Raw genomic sequence first — 17,162 nt, forward strand, 5'->3', positions numbered from 1 at the left:
CTGCTGCTCCCACCCCTCAACCCCACTCACTGCCCCGTTGGTGTCCCATCCGTGCGTCATGACCCCACCCCTCCATGTCCCATCCTGTCACTGTATGTCCGACTCTGATGCAGTCTCTGCTCTGTGTTCCCTCCTCGTGTCCCGCCTGGAATCTCCTGGCCCCTACGCCACTCTCCGGTTTCTGCTGACAGCCGAGCTGTGTGGGCCTGTCCCATCCAACACGCACTGTGCCTGGTCCGGCTCCAGCCAGGAGTGAAGCTGACACTAGGAGGAAAGGGGAGGGGAGGAGATGAGAGGGGAGGGGAGGAAGGACTGGCTGCTGGCTGCGGAAGTCACACCGCCTGGGCCAGCTGGGGCAGAGGCAGGGGCTGTGAGCACTAACGCTGGAAAAGCCTGGTGAGCCACCCTGGCCACCTCTGCAGAGGCCCTGGGTGGAGAGGAAAGGATCTCAGGCTGCTGGATCTTTGAGTCAGAAAGCCCAGAATTAGACCCGAGGACCCTCAGAGAATACCTAGTGCCTCCCCCTGCAAAGGCCTACCCGGAGCGCATCTCAAAGTCTCCCCGCTGATCCCCACACAGAGCAGCTCAGGGAGCAGCCTCCTGGCCTCTCAGATGTCAGTGCTTCCGGGATGAGCCATGAGGAGCCAACAGGTTGTGGGTACCTGAAGACCTGGATAGGACCCAGCCTCTTCACTGGCAGTGGCTTTCTGAGCCACCTTGAGCCCCAGCTTCCCACCTGTGCGATGCCAGTGTCAGTCTTGACCTGCAACCTCCTATGAGTGTGAGTCTTTAAGACTCCAAGCTTAGAACTGAAAGAGGGAGAAGATAAGTTACATGTTCCTCTTTCCTTCCCTTGATTCCCACAGGTCACATGACAAATCCCTGCAAAGTTAGAATAGGCTGAAGGGAGGACCCTCAGGACTTTTGAGGTCACTTAGGGGACTGGTTCCCACCCCTGTCTCTGCTTTGGAATCACCTAGGAATATCATTTAAAATAAATATGCCCAGGCTCTGATGCAGACCTAGTTATCAAACTCCTTGAGAGGGGGCCCGGTTATGTGTATTTTGGACAAGCTTCCTGAGTGACTGTGACACTCAACCAAATCAGGAGTGGGGTCCTTTCAGCAGAGACACAGGGGGAGCCTAGGAGGAGACATTGAGCCTCATCTCCAGACCTGAGCATCCTTTTGTCCCTCAAGAGCTTTGGATTCTGGAGGCCTTAGGCAACTAGTATCTGAGACCCAGTATTTGTTTCCACATCCCAGTTTGGTGTAAGGGGAGCCCTAGTCCAGAAGAGGCTTGGCCTGGAGCTTGATGGTTGGGTTGCTGAGACCCAGGCAGCTGTGCATAAGGCCCCAGAACTCCAGGCTGGAGAGGACTGTCCCTGCCGGCTCATCTGCTGCTGGTGGCCCTGACCTTGTCCCGACACTGTGGCTGGCAAGGGACCACAGAGAATGACCCTGAGGCCCATCCTCCTTCCAACCCTCCCCTGTTGTTCGTTCCTCTGCTCCCTGCCGTTTTCACGCTGTGTCTTTTCCTGTCCCATCTCTTCTCCTTGTTTTTCCAGAAAAGAAAGTCCAGTTCCAGCGTTCAGTTAATGGTGAGTGTCTGCCGTCTCCCGAACGCCGGTAAATCCTGGGCCTCGAACCCTCGCTCCTGCCTCCCTCCTGCAGGCTGCAATGGGACCCGGGGCGGGGAGAGGGGCTCAGGGCGTGCTTGGTGCGTGCGCCTCGTGTGACAACATGTGTGTTGTGTGTGCGTGTTGTTGGCGTGTTTCTGTTGACACCTCCAACTCCATGGCCCAGGCCAGCAGCCTGACAGTAGACCTGGAACTCCCTTGGAAGCAAAGGTTGATTTGAACCCCATCCCACATCCAGCCCGTGGCTTCTCGCTTCTCCCCACCCTGGCTCTGGAACACAGCTCAGGGCTTGGTTTATGCCAGTTGTGGCCGCTGGGGGGCTTGGTTTGGCCGAAGCCGTGGAGGCCCTTGTTGAGCTTCCGCGAGGCAACCCAGGGCCTGCCGGTGGCAGAGGAGCCACCAGCTCCTGCCTCTGTCTGGGGGTTCCTGTGGTGGCATGGCCCACGCCCCTCTTCTTCTGACTCCATTGCTGTCTCCCTCAGTCGTGTGGTTTTTCTCCCCCTGAAAAGCCCAGGCTCTCTCACACTGGGCCTCCCCGTCTCTCTCTTCCTCCCCTGCCAGTGTGTGTACTGCTTCCCCATCCTGTGGCCACCATGTGCCCCTCTGCCCTCCACACCCCCTCTCTGCTCCCTCCAGCAGACAGGGCTCAGGACAGCCCCCCTCACCACCACCCCCAGTCCTCCCAGAAAGGCCAGGGCTCTCCACGCATCCACCCCTTCCTTCTCACCCCGCTCCCCGCCACCAGCCGCCTGCTGAGTGGGGCCCGTCCCCTCCTTGGGCTCGAAAGGCTGACGGGATCTTTCAGTGCAGCACCTGGACGGCAGAGCTGATGAGGCTTACGGAAACGGGGCCGCAGCCTCGGGCAGCTGGGGCAGCCCCCAGCTGACCCCACCTCTTTCTGCTCAGCAAGTGGGCCTCACCACCTCCCGTATTCTCTTTGGCAGGAATCTTCAGAGAGCACCAATACCACCATTGAGGATGAAGACACCAAAGGTAGGAGGGGCCTTGCCGTCAGCATCAGGGCGCCCAGGGCTCCTGGTGGGCCCTCTTCACTGATAGTCTCCTGCCTGGAGGGGCCGCTTGGCCAACTTTGTGTCCTGATCCTCTACAGAAAGCCTTACCTCGCTCCCTGTAGGCTGGGTACATTGTGGGGCAGCATTTCCCCGTATGGCCTGGCTGGCCCACTAGTGGTACCTGGATGGACTTTTCTCACGGCAGCAGTTATCTGTTGATTTTAACATGTATTAAATGAATTCAGTGTGAAAAAATTGACATAGTCAAGTCATAAATGTAGTAGTATACATTTTCCTTTGGAAGTGTTTTTGAAATTTTTTAAAAAGACGAGTTGATTTTAAAAACTCGAAGTAAAGGAAGGGAAAGCAGAAATGTAGAAAACTCAACAAACTGGAATATGGGGAACACTGCCTAAGACCAACCCAAGGACGTCAATGGTGGTCCAGTGGTTAGGACTCTGCACTTCAAATGGAGGGGGCACAGGTTTGACCTCTGGTTGGGTCTGCATACCACTCGGCATGGCCAGAAAAAAAAAAAGACCAACCTAAAATGCAGGGGCATTGTAGCCAGTAACTAATAGTCTTCACCAGCACTCCAAAGGGGGAGCAAGACCCCAGATAAATGTGATTTGATAGTAAGAGAGGAAATAATAGGATGGCAGCAGGAATAATGGCTGTCTTTTATGGGGCACTTGCTGTGGGCTAGACATGTTTCAACTGCTTAATATTCACCTGAGCTTTACAACAAGCCTAGGAAGTAGGTACCGTGATTAACCCCATTCAACAGCCCAGAACCTGAGGCGTTGAGTAAATTTGCCCAGAGTCCTGGCGCTCATAAACCGTACATTTAGGACATGAACCCAGACAGTGCACCTCAGGGCCTGGCCTGTAACCTTGGCTGGGGAGGCCTTGCCGGGTAGAAAGTGTGCTTGGAGCTTAGAAGAGGGAGGGTGGAGTGCTGACCTCTGCACCAAGTCCTTGGATGAGTTAGTGATGTCCTGTTGCTCTGCCTGTACCTGTCCCTCCCAGGACAGGGAGACCCAGCAAGGCTGGGAGTTCTCACACTCGGGCATGTATCTGAGATGCCTGGGGAGTCTCTGAGATCTAGAAAAACAGCACCAACCTGGAGAGACAGTGGTGCCAGTTGAGATATTTTCAGGAGTTTAGACAACTTGCTTTTAAAAGAGTACAGTCTTGAGGAAAAGAGCATTTTCTTATGTAATACATGTTCTGCACCATTGCCATTCAGGCAGTTTTGACACACCAAACCCTGTGAGACTGCCTCCTGACTCTTCCAGGATGTTTGGAAGAGTAGTCGCACCCTGTGTGTATGCCTCTCTGGTCATTCCCAGCTGTGAGTGGGGTGGGGTGGGGGATGGTCACTCCATCACCATTGCCTGGTGCCAGAGCAAATCAAGCTTCTACCATGGCACTCGGGACAGCCTTCAAGATGCATTATCTTGAAGAATTCTTTGGGATCAGGCCAGCATTCTCAGCCCCTCGAGTATGATTTATAACCATATTCCTGGCCTTGCTCTTGTGGACTCTGATTCCATACATTTGTGGGGGGGCAATAGAGGGTGTTTCTGAGACATTCGCTGTATTTGAGGCTCCCTGTCCCAGTGGTAAGAGGTAGGTGCTGGGTGTTTTGAGGAAACTGGTTGTGGCCTCATAACCCTGGTCTCAGAGCAGACAGGGTCTGTGGAGGCAAACTAGCTCTGTAATTGTTCTCTGGAGTCTATTTGCTGGGTGACTTTAGGCAACTTACTGAACCTTTCTGAGCCTCTGTTTCCTTAACTATAAAGAAATGATGATAATAGTACCAAGTTCAGAGGACTGCTGTGCCGATGAAACAAGAGGCTGTGTCTAAAGTGCTTACAGGGTGCTTGGAATATGGTCACTGTTTAATAAATCTTAATTTCTTTTCTTTCAAACTGAGCTTATGGTTGAATGACTGGAAGCCATACAGCATTTTCCTGGAGCGTCAGTTTTACTCAAAGATTATTTTAAGATAAATATTTATATGTTAAACAGACAGAGAAATGTTTGAAATAGAATGTAAAGTTTGTATGCACTATTAATGTAATGTGCAATGTGCGATGTGACCAGTTAAAGATATTTTCCACCTGGAGTAACAGCTCTGGGTTGTATCCCCAAGGCATGACATTTACAATCATTATCCTCTGCTTTAGAGATATCAGGATGGGAACATTTGTGAAGTCTTGAATTTTAGTTCATTTATGTCCCTTTTAAAGAGAGGAGGAATAAGTTGCCCTGGTGGTCCAGTGGGTTAAGACTCTGCACTTCCACTGCAGGGGGCATAGGTTTGATCTCTGGTCGGAGAACTAAGATCTCAATGCCTATAGCATGGCCAAAAATAAATAAATAAAATAAAAAGAAGGAAGCTGAAGCCCAGAGAAGAGAAAGGGCATGTCAGTGTTATTAGTGGTAGGACTTGGAGTCCATTTCCTGCTTCAGTTTCCATACATGTAAAGGCCCATATCTGCTGGAAGAGATGCTGGCCCAACCAGGAGCTTCTCCTGCTGTTTGGCAGGAGAGAGGAGCCCTGCGCCTCCCCCAGGTTCTTCAGGCCTCAGAGAAAATTTCCAGAGAACCATTTTCTGGTGCTAATTTGTTAAGTCTTCTTACTAAGTGAGAATAGCAGCTGGGAGGGTGGATTCTGACCTAACATCAAAGTTAATTAGAAATGTCATCCTCCAGGGAACATTTCCCCCTGAGCAAAGAAGGGGACATGAATATTTCAGAGCCCCTCAGGCTGATACACAGGGCTGTCACCCTTCAAGCTGCATGGAGCTCTGCTAGGCTTCCTCCCCACTGCCCTCCTCCTCCTGGTCAGCTTCTTGAAAACTCCGTTTCTTTTCCAAAGAGCTACCTCCAAATCTGGGCAGAGACATTCTGGGAAATATTAGCCGGGAATGCTGATCTCATCTCAGCTGCTGTGTGCTGTGTGACCTTGAGAGAGTGTCTTAACCTCTCTGGGGCTTCAGCTTTCCCAGCTATGAGGGAACACTCTTGGTTGTCTGGGTGAATGCCTAGAAGATTAAAAATGCCAGAGTTGCTACTGAGCAGGTGCAGGATGAATCTTTCATAGAGCAGTGGATCTGCTGAGAGCATGGGAGGGGCTCAGAACAAGAGTGAATTTCTCCAAATCTAAGGAGCATCAGAGTCCCAGATCTTTGGTCCCAGAGAGTGAAGCAAGGGAGATTCCCTCATGCCAGGCTTTAACCACTGGCAAACTTGGTGTCCTACATGGGTGAAGGCAAAGTTAGGCACTGTCTCGGGCTGCGTTAATAGAGGTATAGTGTCCAGAATTGGGGAGCAGATAAAGAGTGCTACTCTAGGCCTGAGATTCTGTAGTATTCAAGCTACATCAAGGACTGTGTTCTCATACTCACAGAAGCATCTAATAGCTTAAGGACCCCAGAAGAGTAGATAGCCAGCTTGAGTGAGATCCTGCAAACCACATGCTGGAGGCTTTCAGCGCTGAGAAGAAAAGGCTGGTAGGTGGTAAGCATAAAGTCTGGGATATCAGGTGCACAGTGCAGAGCCCCAGAAACTAAGGGGCTTCTAGGGGAAGATTTTAACTTAAAAGAAGGACATGGGTGCAAATGGAAGACGCTCTCCAGCAGTGTGGTGGCCTCCCAGGCAGGCCGCAAGCCCCAAAGCTTCAACCAAAACTGAAGCATCACATATCAGGCTGCTGGGAAGCATCCCGGCCTGGCTAGAGGCTGTCCTCAGGGGGAACTTCCAATTCAGAGCTTTCCACTGAGGATAATCACAGCTCTCAGTTATGGAGCGCTGGGCACTGCTCTCAACTCTTTTACATAATGCATCATTATTTACATAAATGACTTGATATAAAGGGCTTGGAACAGTAGCTGGTTCTGAGTGAGGACCATATGTGTGTTAGTTATTTTCGTTGATATATTCTTAACTCAACCCTCGGAACCACCCTATGAGGTAAATACTATTAGTAGCTCCATTATACATATGGGAAACTGAGGCAGGGGGAAATAGCTTGCCCAAGGGCACATAGTTAGTGAGTAGTAGAGCTGAGGTCGAGCTCCAGAATCCATGCCCTTGACTACTTGGCTAGTCCTTCTGACACGTTGGGGAGAAGCAGCCCGCAGGAGACAGGGTGTTAAGCAGAAGCTCATGGAATGTCAAGTGGGAAGGGTACGTAAAGCCGGGCAAACAGGGCAAGGGGAGTGGCTCAGGTCCCAGGGCCTGCCAGGAGCCTGTGAATTTGCCCTGCATGATCACCGTGATTCCACGTGGGAGTGGCTGGAATGAGGTGTTTCCTGATAGAGGTGCGTTTCTCTCCATCCTCAGTCTCTAGCTTGACCAGGAGACTAGGTTGCTGGGCTCCAAGGGACAGAGGCCACTAGGCAACTTGGGCAGTTCCAGGGAACAAGGCAAAGACAGCAGCCCCAGACCCTGATTTGGTTTATCCACTCATTCATTCACGCTGCTGTCTCAGTGCCAGGCAAGACAGGGTCCCCCAGCAGAGCTCATGGTCTAAGACACTCATTCCCAGTCCTGGTGATTCTTAGAAGAGCCAGGAGATAAAGACTGTGTGGCTCACTGTGGTGGCTGACATTGGAGATGGTAACTTCCAAGATGGTTACATCTACTGAGCACTCACCATGTGCCAAGAGCTGTGCTGGGCATCGGGCCCTGCCCTGAGGGGCACGTGGTGGGGCGGAGACGGTGATGATGGCTTTGTTGCTGCGCAGACACCGGAGCAGACGATTTCACCTGTCGCCTCCAATATGGCTGGAGCTCATCTCTGAATGGGGAGTAAGCCGCATAGGAAGCTGTGCTGGGAGGCTTCAAGCTCCGAGGCTTGAGGACTGGCACGCTCCCTCACTCTGCAAGGAATGTCTGCAGAGCCAGGCCTGCTCCAGGGGCTAGTGAGCCTTTGCAGTGCTCATATTAAATATTTGAGTTGGGGAAGAGACAGCCCACGGGCCCAACGTGACAGGGAATGTGTTGGCGCTCCCAGGTTCTGAGAAAGGCCCTGCGCTGGAAGCCAGACTGCACACCAGGATGTTCTGTGTCCTTGGGCAGGCCGCATCTCTTACCAGGCTTCTGTTTCCCCAATAACTGGATAAGGAGGCTGAGTCTGTGGTCTCCAAGGTTCTTGCAGCTTGGGTGCTCTGTGATTCTGTGTCCTCTGGGCCTGAGGTGAGCTCCCCAGTGTGAGGTGGGACAGGGTGGCCCCTGCAGTTGGTAAGGAAAGGGGCAGGCTGGGTCAAGGGCTCTTACAGGATCAGTCTCCTCCCCATGCTCCCAGCCTGAGAGATGGGCAGTATGTCCACCCATCTCACCTGAGGCTGCTCTGGCCAGCTGGCTCACTGGCCAGGTTTGAGGCCAAGCTCGAGCCTGGGGAAGGGAAGGAGGACCCGGGAAACTGAGTGAGGCTTCTCGTAGGACAGCCCTGATGGGAGCCAGGACATTTGACTTCTGGTTCCTTCATTGCTAAGGCTTGGTCTCCCATGTATCAAATAGGAGGAAACTGACCTTGCCTCCCTGCACCCCCAGGCTGTGAGGAGCAGATGCAGCAGTGCCTGAGGGAGGATATGGGGAGCGCTACTTATGGTGTGTACCTACTATGCGCCAAGCTCTGGTCCAAGTGCCTCGGGCACATCATCTCATCCCATAGTCATAACAACTCTGGGATGAGGGCATTATCGTCTCCATATGATGGATGAGAAAACAACCTTGTGGCCCACGGCTGCACAGCTAATAAGGACCTAGGTTGGGATTCAGATGAAGGCTATCTGACAGTGAAGCCCAGGTTCTTTATACCACTTGTTCAGCGCTGAATGTGTAAGAGGTGATAGAATCCCCATTTTACAGATGGGAAAGCTAGGGCACAGAACATCACACACCGAATAAGAAAACTGATATCTAGTCCTCTACCAGAAAGACAGCAGCTGTTTGTGGTGTTTCAGTGGCAGACAGGGGAGGCCAGGTGTCAGTAACTGGGATTCATTATGCCTGGAAAGTTCTGGAAGGCTCAGTGCCTGATTCTTGTAGGTATGCAAGTGGAATAAAAACTCACCCAGACCCCGGGGATAAATAAGCCCTAACCCCTTCCTTAGTGGCCCCAGTTTGGACCACAGGGGAACCTCTGGTTTTTGGCTGCTGGTGGTGATCATCACAGGTAACCTTGCTTGGATTCAGGTGGCAAAACAAGGTGATGGAGAAGGTGCATTTTGGAGTCAAGACTTGGGTTCAAATCAGATCTAGAGCCAGAACCATGCTTGCTCTCTGGAAGCAGAGGCTGCCAGCTAAGGCTCTACCCTTTGTAGTCGGGGGGACTTTCACACCCACCCACCTTTCTGGGTCTCAGTTTCTTCTTCCACGAAACAGGAGTGATGACACCCAGGGACAGTGTGAGGACCACTGAGACGACGGGAGGCCCTCAGACGGGGGCTGGTGCGTGGTGAGGGCTCAGGACACGGTGGCTGGCGCCCCTCTCCATCACGATCACTGTTATTTCTGTGTCCCCTGCTGCCTTACAGTGCGGAAACAAGAAATCATAAAAGTGACAGAGCAGCTGATTGAAGCCATAAGCAATGGAGATTTTGAGTCCTACACGTGAGTTGGCTGGGTGCATCCTGCATGTCCTGCCTGAATCAGGGGGCGCTGATGGCTAACGTTGGGGGGTCCTTGTCTCTGACCCGCATTCACTCACAGCGCATGTGCCGTGAATCAGGCTGACCTCATTAAGTCTGGTGTGCCTGCAGACTTTATGCTTTCACTAAGCTTTTTGCTCACAGTACTTGTCTATATCTTGGTTCTGCTCCTCTTCCTGCTCCTATCTTGTTGTCTAGGAAGAATTCCAACAAAACTCTTTTCCTTCCCCAAGGAAAGACGGGGTGGCTTCCACTGCAACATGGGCCACCTCAGGAGATAAGCTGGGAAGGAGGGGAGGGAGGCAGGCCCTTCCTCAGTCCTACCATGTGGACCTGGGCTACACTGGCCTTCCTCTGACCTCAGATGGGCAGGAGCAGGCAGGAAACCAAACTTCAGTGAGCAGGTGGGGAGCAAAAGAACCACAAAAAGCAATTCTGAGCCATCCAGGGATAAGGCAGAGTGCACAAAAATAGCATGATGTGAAACAAGTGGTATGAGACATTCCCTACACACCTGGACCAGCCCTTGGAGACGCTACCAGTGTACAAAGACTGGGCTGGAGCGCCCCCTGGTGGCCATCTTCAGCCTTGCTGGTCTAGGCCAGGAGAGGACCTCAGTGGCCCCCAGACATTGGGCTGAGATCTCAACGTCTTGGCCAGGGCTGACAAGGCCCGGATCTCAAGGCCCCACCTACGCTTTTTGGTGGGCAAAAGCTGCCAAGTAAGGGCAGAACGACCCTTGCCTGTTGGGTGAAGTAGGAATGACCTGGGTGGGCTTTGCTCCTTGGGCAGCCTGATCCTGGTTACTGCTACATGCTCAGGAGTTGAAGTTTGTTTCTCAAAGGCTGGGAAGGCCAGGTGCATCCTGATCGTGGGAGGGTTTCAGAAGCTGTGGGTGAGAAAGCCCCAGCAATCTGCTGATTATCTCTGGAGAAACAAGGACCTTGGAAGGTGCAGGTGTGAGACGGAGGCCGCATGAACAAGTGAGTGTGCTGTACCTATGCACACGTAACGAGCACGTTTGTGACAGTGTGCGTAGGGGGTGTGCATGGGTGTGTGTGCATGGGTGCCCCTGAGGATTGCATAAAAATATGGAAATGCACTGTTGAACAGATTTTGCATCTGGCCCTGGAAAGCATTAAGTCAGCGATGAGAGAGCCAGAGAGTGGCTTTGAGGACATAGTTATAGGGAGGGAGGGAAGGAGAGGTGTCTCCTGTTGACCCCAAACCCCTCGAGTCTTCCACCTCTGCGATATCACTTCCTCTGTAGCCTAGGTTTTGACCCCTTGCTATGACCTCTGGGGCCTGTGGTGCTGAGTCTGACCCTGTGTCACCCTGGATAAGCCCCTTCGTCTCACCGAGCCAGTTTCCCTACATGTACAATGGAACTGGAGCAGATGGTTTCCGAGAACCTTCAGAGGCCCAGAGACTCCTGCAGAGGGGTTCCTTGGAGAGAGCGAGGTGGTGCTTAGTCTTCCAGATGGTCAGGGCTCAGAGCTCCGCCTTAAAAGACTCTGGATCTGGAAGGATCCTGCAAATCCCACATGATCTGAGAACAACCCCGCTGGCCAATCCGTCAGGAGAACCTGAGGTTCTGAGGGGAGAAGAGAGTTGTCTGGAGTCACACAAACGGAGCGGTTAGGGCAGAACAAGGGCAGGGCGCCCTGCACTCACCACAGCTCCAGCTCGCACGAGGCTGGGCCCTCCGCCATTGTCTTCAGTCCCTCCCCAGGTTGGGATCTTTGTTTGTCCTGGGGTACCTCCTGTCCCTGGCTTCACTGTCATTGTCACAGGGGTCCATGTTGTGTCATAGAAGATCTCAGAGACCTAAGATGGGGGAGACAGTTTTTTCCTTCCTCCATCTGGCTATTAGGGTCTCCCAGAAAGCAGACCTGAGTGGGAGCACTGAGCTAAAAATACACAGCAGAGGGCCTGCTCAGCCACGCCCCGGGCTCCTTCCTCCCAGGCATCTTCCTCATCTTACAGAAGAGGGGACTGTGGCTCCCAGAGGACGCTGCTGCCGACAATAGGACACCCTCGTCTAATATAGCAAAACACACCCCCTCCAGGGACACACCTGCTTGGTGAACAGAAGTCAGTTTAAAGTGAAGGAAAAGGTCCCCCTGCCCAAGGAAGACAGATTAGGAAAGCCCCCTCTGGACGGATCTGCTGCCTGAGGTGGGGGGTGTGATGTAATCTGCAGAGTTGTGTGCAGGTTGAGTTATCCCCACTGGCATCTTGGTACGGCCCTCCTGCTCAGAGACGTTAAACCATTGCTGGGGGGCAGGGGGGCATGGTGGTCTCATGACGTGTAAGTGGCAGAGCCGTGGTTTGGACCCAGGCTTCCCAGTTCCCAGTAGCACCTGCCAGTCAGCAGTGTCCACCCTGGACCTGTCCCAGCCCTGTCCCCTCCACAGCCTCATTGATCCTATGAGGTGGGTGCAGTCGCTTTTGATTTCACAGGCTCACCTTCCTGGGGTCCAGGCCCCTGGAATTAGAGGGGGCACCCGAGAGGCCACCCCAGCCCATCTTTCCTCTGACTTCCTCCCCCCAGGAAAATGTGTGACCCTGGGATGACGGCCTTCGAACCCGAGGCCCTGGGGAACCTGGTCGAGGGCCTGGACTTCCATCGATTCTATTTTGAAAACCGTGAGCAATCCCTTCCCTCTGGGCTGCCTGTTGTCTGCTCTATTCGGTGTCCTGCCAGATGGCACAGCAGGGTGACGGGCAGGGCCCCCGGGGCGGCTCAGGAGCCAGTGAGGAGGAAGGGCCTGTGTGGACAGGGCTTGGTACCACCTTGGTTCTCTCTCCTAACCCTGGTCCGTCCAACCGCTGTGGCTGCGGATGGGGACCTTGGATCAGTGTGACAAGCCCTCCCAGTGCTCGCCTGCCCATGACCCTGGAAGTGCCTGGGGAAGACCTTTATTCCCTTTCTACAGATAAGGGAGCCCCCCAGGGGCACACCCCCAAGTTACAGTCACCTGAACGCCTGCAGCCACCCCAGCTGCCCAGCTGGCTGCAAACTGGCATGTAGGTTGCTGTCATGCAGGTGCCCCAATGAGTGGGCATGGAAATGCGCTCTTGGGGGAGAAAAGGGGACCCAGCTCACACTGCTGTGCCCTGCCTGTTTGTCTAGGTCTCTGTCCGCGTGTCTGTCCTTCCCGGGCCTCTTCTTTGCAGGAGAGACCCTGGCAGCTTTGCAACCCGGGGCTGTCAGGGGGCTGAGGCTGGGCCTGACCGAGGGCGCTTTCTGCCTGTGTCTGTGTCTTGCCTTGGCCAGGGGTCAGACAGGGATAAACCAATGCACTTGCAGGTTAGACTCATGCGACTTAGGACCCGGAGAGAGGCCCTGAGAAGAGGCACAGCCAAGAGGGAAGGCACTGAGGCAACGCTCTGTGATTTCCTGTGCTTGTGGGTGCCCATTGAAACAGCATGGGTTCAGTGAGAAAGTTGGTCCCTTTCTAAATTCTCTTTCAATACATCTGGCTCTGCCAAGAGGAAAGGCTCAGTGTAATGTTAGTCTCTCTTAAATACCTACCGACTTTCTAACTCACCTCTTTATGAAAAAGAGAGCGGTCTCAGGCCCAGGAGCCTTGCAGGAAAGAGCATGGAGCTAGGATTATATAATTTGATTTCATTTTCACTGGGCTTATTAAAAGTGTACTCTGTAAGACTGGTTGTTCATTAATGATTGTTTTAGAAAGTCATCTTTTAAAATAAATGTACATACATTAATAAAGTGAATCGATTTAAGGAAATATTTTCATAAAGTAAGTATGTGCACATGCTGAGTCACTCAGTCGTGTCCAACTCCGCAACCCCATGGGCCGTAGCCCACCAGGCCCTCTGTCTATGGGATTCTCCAGGTAAGAACACTGGAGTGGGTTGCCATAAAGTAAGTATAGGTAGGTGGTAAAAATAAAGGTAGTACTTAAGCAACTGAAGTTGGCTCTAGTCCAACTCTTCATTGTACAGAGGGGAAACTGGGGTCCAGAGAGAGGAAGCGACTTGTCCAAAGGACCCAGAACGCTGGTGACAGAACCTGGTCCCAACTACCTCCAGTACCTCCTCCCTTCCCCGTGTTATCCCCTCACCTGGGCATCAGAGCTGGGCACTCCTCTCTGTCTGCACACAGACTAATGGACTCTTGCAGAGTACAAGGGCTTAAGAGCATCCCCAAAAAGCTGTGAAGAAGGAAAGAAGGAAGTTGCATTTTCTTTGACAAGTCAAACTCCGCTTTTCCAAGGCTAGCAACAGAGGCAGAGTGTGAGGAGAGGTGGCTGGACCCCACAGTCAGTCCTGCTCACCCTGGAGCTCTCTAGCTGATCACCAGGGGCACTGGTCTGTCCTCTGGGGGATGCTGGTTCCCCACAATGAACACCACAATCCCCACAGATCAGAGATCAGGCTGAGCTGGCTTTTAAGACTCAGGGATACAAAAGAGGGAGGAGACACAGAAGGCTGTGTAAGTCCTTGGCCCAAACTCTGGCAGTGAGCCCCATCATAACACTGGTTCCTTGGACTCTGGACTTGAACACCTGATCACATCAAAGGATGGAAAAGAGCAAGACACAGGGTAACTGCCTGCTTTTTCCTGCTGGAGGACCTGGCCCTTTCTCCCATGCTATCCATGAGGGTAGATGTTGGGAGCCTAGGATCCATTCAAGAGATGCCACATTAGGATGACCATTGCTTTACAAATGACTCTCAGGACCCCAGCCCTGGCAGACAGCAGTAAGTCCCAGTGCCCTCAACGGTGCTAAATTCTATCCCTTTGGGGATTGTTCTAGATTGTCCTAATTCAGTCCTACCTAGAAACTGACTTCTTTAGGTTCTACTGCATTTCTTTCAGAGACTGGCCCAGCTTTGGACAAGTCCAGTTGCTTCTCTGGACCTCAGTTTCCAGATCTGCTAAATGGATGCATTGAACTAAACAGTGTTGAGAGCCTCCAGCCCCAAATGCTGTTGAGGATGCTCACAGAGGCCTCCTTGCATTTTGTGGAAGGGCCAAGGGGTGACCTCTGATCTCTGAGGTCACTCCAAAGCTTAGAGTGCAAAAGCTCTTCACTCTTGCTTCAAAAGCCCAGAATTGTAAAAGCCTCCTAGTCTACATATCTAAGACTCAGTGATTTGGGGTCATTTATCCAAAACCTGGGTATAACGTGAGTATAATATTTAGGTGCAGATACTATTGGATGCTTTCTGAAGTTGTGAAAAAAAATTTTTTTTTTACATTTTTCAGGAAATCAGTGGCTCACAAACCTGGCTGGGCATCAGAATCAGAGAATAGGGGAGGGGAGGGAGCTTTTTTAATATGACAGATTCCTGAACTGGCATCTCCGAGGGCGAGGCTGGGCAATCTATATTTTGAATGAGGTCTCCTGTGGGATTTGGGTACATTTGGGCTACACTGAGGGAAGGTGTGAGGGTTCCACTGAAGCCCAAGATCCTGGTGACCCCTGTCCAGCCCCTCCCAAGGTGATTGTCTTCCTGTGTTTTGTTTTCTATCTTGCTAAGAAAAATTGAAAGTTCCTAGATCCAAGATGGTGATGATGATGATAGTAATAATTGCGGCTCACATATTACACAGAAAGGGCTGGTGTTGTCAGTTCTATCATGATTATAAGAGCTGTGCCTTTCCCCCTAACTCTGGAAAGCTCCAAGACCACATCCCAATGCCACCAGTACCATCCCTACAATTCCAAGATTCTACAGTTTTAATATTCTTCAAGTTTCCATAATTCTATACGTTGAGAAGAGAGGTGGCTAATGAGGTGCCCATAAGGCGTATCTGACTACACATGTTTCATGCAGTCTGCATGATGTTTTAAATTTGAAAGCAATAATTAAAACTGAGGCATGTGACATAGAAATCCAGATTTCTAGATTCTCTTGAAAAAGGAGGTGGGGCAACACGAGTCCCACGTACAGAGCAAACTCCAAGGAAGCTGCGCGCAGGGCACCTCCTTAGAAGCGACATGGTCCACTGTCCACCACTGCCTCCGCCACTGCCTACTGTCCCCCTCACCCAGAGACATGGGGTCCATAGCCGTCCAGCATCTCGTACCCAGTTCAACCCCCTTGCTTGTGTACTCTCCTGGCCTCTGCAGGGATCTGGGTTGAGACTCTGGTCTAAGCTCACCTGACACCACATTCACCTGTATGTCTGAGATACCGTGATTCTCAAATTATATTCCCCTGCGTTTGAAGAATTCGCCTTGTCTTGAAGGCCACTGTATCTCCGCTGGGGTCTGATCTAGTCATCTACAAGCTGGGCCCTGACTCCCAGGTAGCTGAGCCCTGTCACAGAGACCCGCTCCTCTGGAAATGAGGCAGGCAGAGGTGCTCTGCTGAGGCGGTTGCTGAGAAGTGGGGAAGGGAAGGAAGTGAGAGGGAGGCCCCCAGGTGCAACTCCTCCGCCCCTCCCGTCCCCGCCTACAGTGTGGTCGCGGAACAGCAAGCCCGTGCACACCACCATCCTGAACCCCCACATCCACCTGATGGGTGACGAGTCGGCCTGCATCGCCTACATCCGCATCACGCAGTACCTGGACGCCGGCGGCATCCCCCGCACGGCCCAGTCGGAAGAGACCCGCGTCTGGCACCGCAGGGATGGCAAATGGCAGATCGTCCACTTCCACAGATCCGGGGCGCCTTCCGTCCTGCCGCAGTAAGAGGCCCTCTTTCCGACAGTCTAAAAGAACAGGGTGGTGTCGGTCTGGAGGTGGTACATGCTGGCGGGCCCTGAGCCAAGGGTGGGAAGACCACTGGGAGGAGACGAGGCCTGTGGGTCCCAGCGGGAGGGGGGAGCCGCGGGTGAGACCCACAGGAGGCAACTTGAACTCCATCCAAGGAGGTGGGCATGGTGCCCTGAGAAGCACCCACGTTACCCACTGCATCAACCGTGTCTTGCAGCTGAAAGACCAGGCTGGAGGCGCTGTACCACAGAGATCCACTCTTCGTCCGTGGAATGTGGCTGCTGGTTCTCCCACTTGGATTTTGCTGGAATTCCCCCAATCACATCACCCCACCACCACCACTATCACCGTCACCTTCATGCCCGTGTCAAGAAAACCTGTCCGTTCGCAAAAGCCATCACTTCTTCAGAGCAAATGGCCACATCTCCCCGTCTCCACCTGTCCCTCTTGCTCTCTGTCCCCTGCCAGGGTGGGGCTTCCTCAGGCCCGGGTGCCCTGGGTGCTGGCCCCGAGGACCCCCCTCCCAGCTGTCATTGGCCTGGTCTTGCCTTGGCCAGAGGCCACGGTCCCAGCTGTGTGTTCACCCAGGGGCTGGGGAGGAGGGGCAGAGCCAGGAGGAATGTGGCATCCGCCAGAACCCCCTCCTTGATCTCCCCTCTCTTGGGGTCCTCGGGGAAGGGCAGAACACCCAGCCCCCTGCACCAACCTCCCCTGTGGGAGAGGGCAAAAGAGGAGCAAGATGCCAGGAGCCCGCTGCCTCAGACTGCCTTCCTAACTCTTCCCTTCCTGTCCTGCCCGCTTGTTCTCCAGCCGACCCTCCTCCCTCAGTGTGGGGGGCTCGATCCTCTCAGGGTGCCCCCACTTCTTCCCTTCTTCCTTCTGCTGATGTTTACTTCCAACACTAGCTGCCCATTCCACCCATCCATCAGACCTGGAGAATTCTAGCTTCATCATATCCAACGGAGAGAATCTGATTGCTTTTAGAGGGCAAAAGAAAACAACCTTTAGGTATCACTTCTACTTGGACCGCATGCCTTTTTATAGCCAAACTTCTGTGTGTTTCGTAAATGGATTTCGCGTTAATGGATATTTATGTAATAACTAGACCTCTCAAATTATTGTGAGAAGGTTTGGGTTGGAAAGGGAG

The 17,162-nt window shown here is 52.8% G+C and overlaps 1 protein-coding gene across 2 annotated transcripts in view; it reads left to right on the forward strand.

The window, feature by feature from the left end:
- The window catches only part of CAMK2A (calcium/calmodulin dependent protein kinase II alpha), a 60,752-nt gene extending 44,761 nt beyond the window's left edge, over positions 1–15,991 (forward strand). Inside the window, exons 14-18 of one of the 2 annotated variants that reach the window (XM_088838561.1) lie at positions 1,568–1,600; positions 2,584–2,632; positions 9,204–9,279; positions 11,872–11,966; positions 15,759–15,991. In XM_088838561.1, coding sequence (XP_088694687.1) covers positions 1,568–1,600; positions 2,584–2,632; positions 9,204–9,279; positions 11,872–11,966; positions 15,759–15,991 — 486 coding nt within the window. The remainder of the gene's footprint in view (positions 1–1,567; positions 1,601–2,583; positions 2,633–9,203; positions 9,280–11,871; positions 11,967–15,758) is intronic. The other variant, XM_088838562.1, reaches the window with a different exon arrangement.
- Positions 15,992–17,162: the final 1,171 nt, after the last annotated feature.

Source organism: Moschus berezovskii, chromosome 8 (assembly GCF_049115385.1).
Source record: "Moschus berezovskii isolate FMDL1 chromosome 8, NW_MosBer_1.0, whole genome shotgun sequence".
NCBI lineage: Eukaryota > Metazoa > Chordata > Mammalia > Artiodactyla > Moschidae > Moschus > Moschus berezovskii.